A 598-nucleotide genomic window follows, 5' to 3' on the forward strand; every position below is an offset into this window, starting at 1 on the left:
ATTTCCAGCAGAAAGACCCCTGGGAGCCCCAGCCTTGCGAAACCCCACGCCTTGCCTCCAAGAGAGACTCTAGAAGCTGCTGAGGCGAACAAGCACTCCTTCATCTCCGCCGAGCACTCGTACGCCTCGCAGATGCCTGAACACTCAAAGAAACACGCGTATCCCAGAGGTGCCCCCTACCCTGGCCCAGTCCCCTCCAGAAACGGGATGAGGAACGCCCAAGGAGGACCTTTGGTTGGCAAAGTCCTGCCTTTCCGCCACCAGCAGAACAGCACCCACCCGCAGCGGCCCTTCGAGGCCGTGGCGATGAGGCCCAGGAGCAAACCGCTCTCCCCCAGGCTGAGGGAAGACTTCAGCAGGTGCCACACGGTGAACGTCTGCGACAAGTCCCTGACGGTGACGTGCCGTTGGGAAGCGGAATATCTCTTCCATTTGGACAGCAGGTACACCAATGACGCCCTGGAGAAGACCGTCATCCGCGCCCTGCACGGGTAAGTCAGGCTGGAAGGACGTCTGCAGGGAATGTCTTTTGGCTGGATGTCTGGAGCAGGTGGTTTGGTTTTGCTTTGCTGTCAGCAGGAGCAGGGAGGGGATCCTG

General features: G+C 60.0%; 1 protein-coding gene across 1 annotated transcript in view; it reads left to right on the plus strand.

Annotated features, from left to right (window-relative positions):
- LOC104276290 (protein FAM208B-like) overlaps positions 1-495 on the plus strand; it is a gene marked incomplete at its 5' end in the record, with an annotated part of 12,406 nt that extends 11,911 nt beyond the window's left edge. The window contains one exon of the mRNA XM_009872547.1: positions 9-495. Coding sequence (XP_009870849.1) covers positions 9-495 — 487 coding nt within the window. The remainder of the gene's footprint in view (positions 1-8) is intronic.
- Between the last annotated feature and the right edge of the window lie 103 nt (positions 496-598).

This window comes from Apaloderma vittatum, unplaced genomic scaffold (assembly GCF_000703405.1).
Source record: "Apaloderma vittatum isolate BGI_N311 unplaced genomic scaffold, ASM70340v1 scaffold11117, whole genome shotgun sequence".
NCBI lineage: Eukaryota > Metazoa > Chordata > Aves > Trogoniformes > Trogonidae > Apaloderma > Apaloderma vittatum.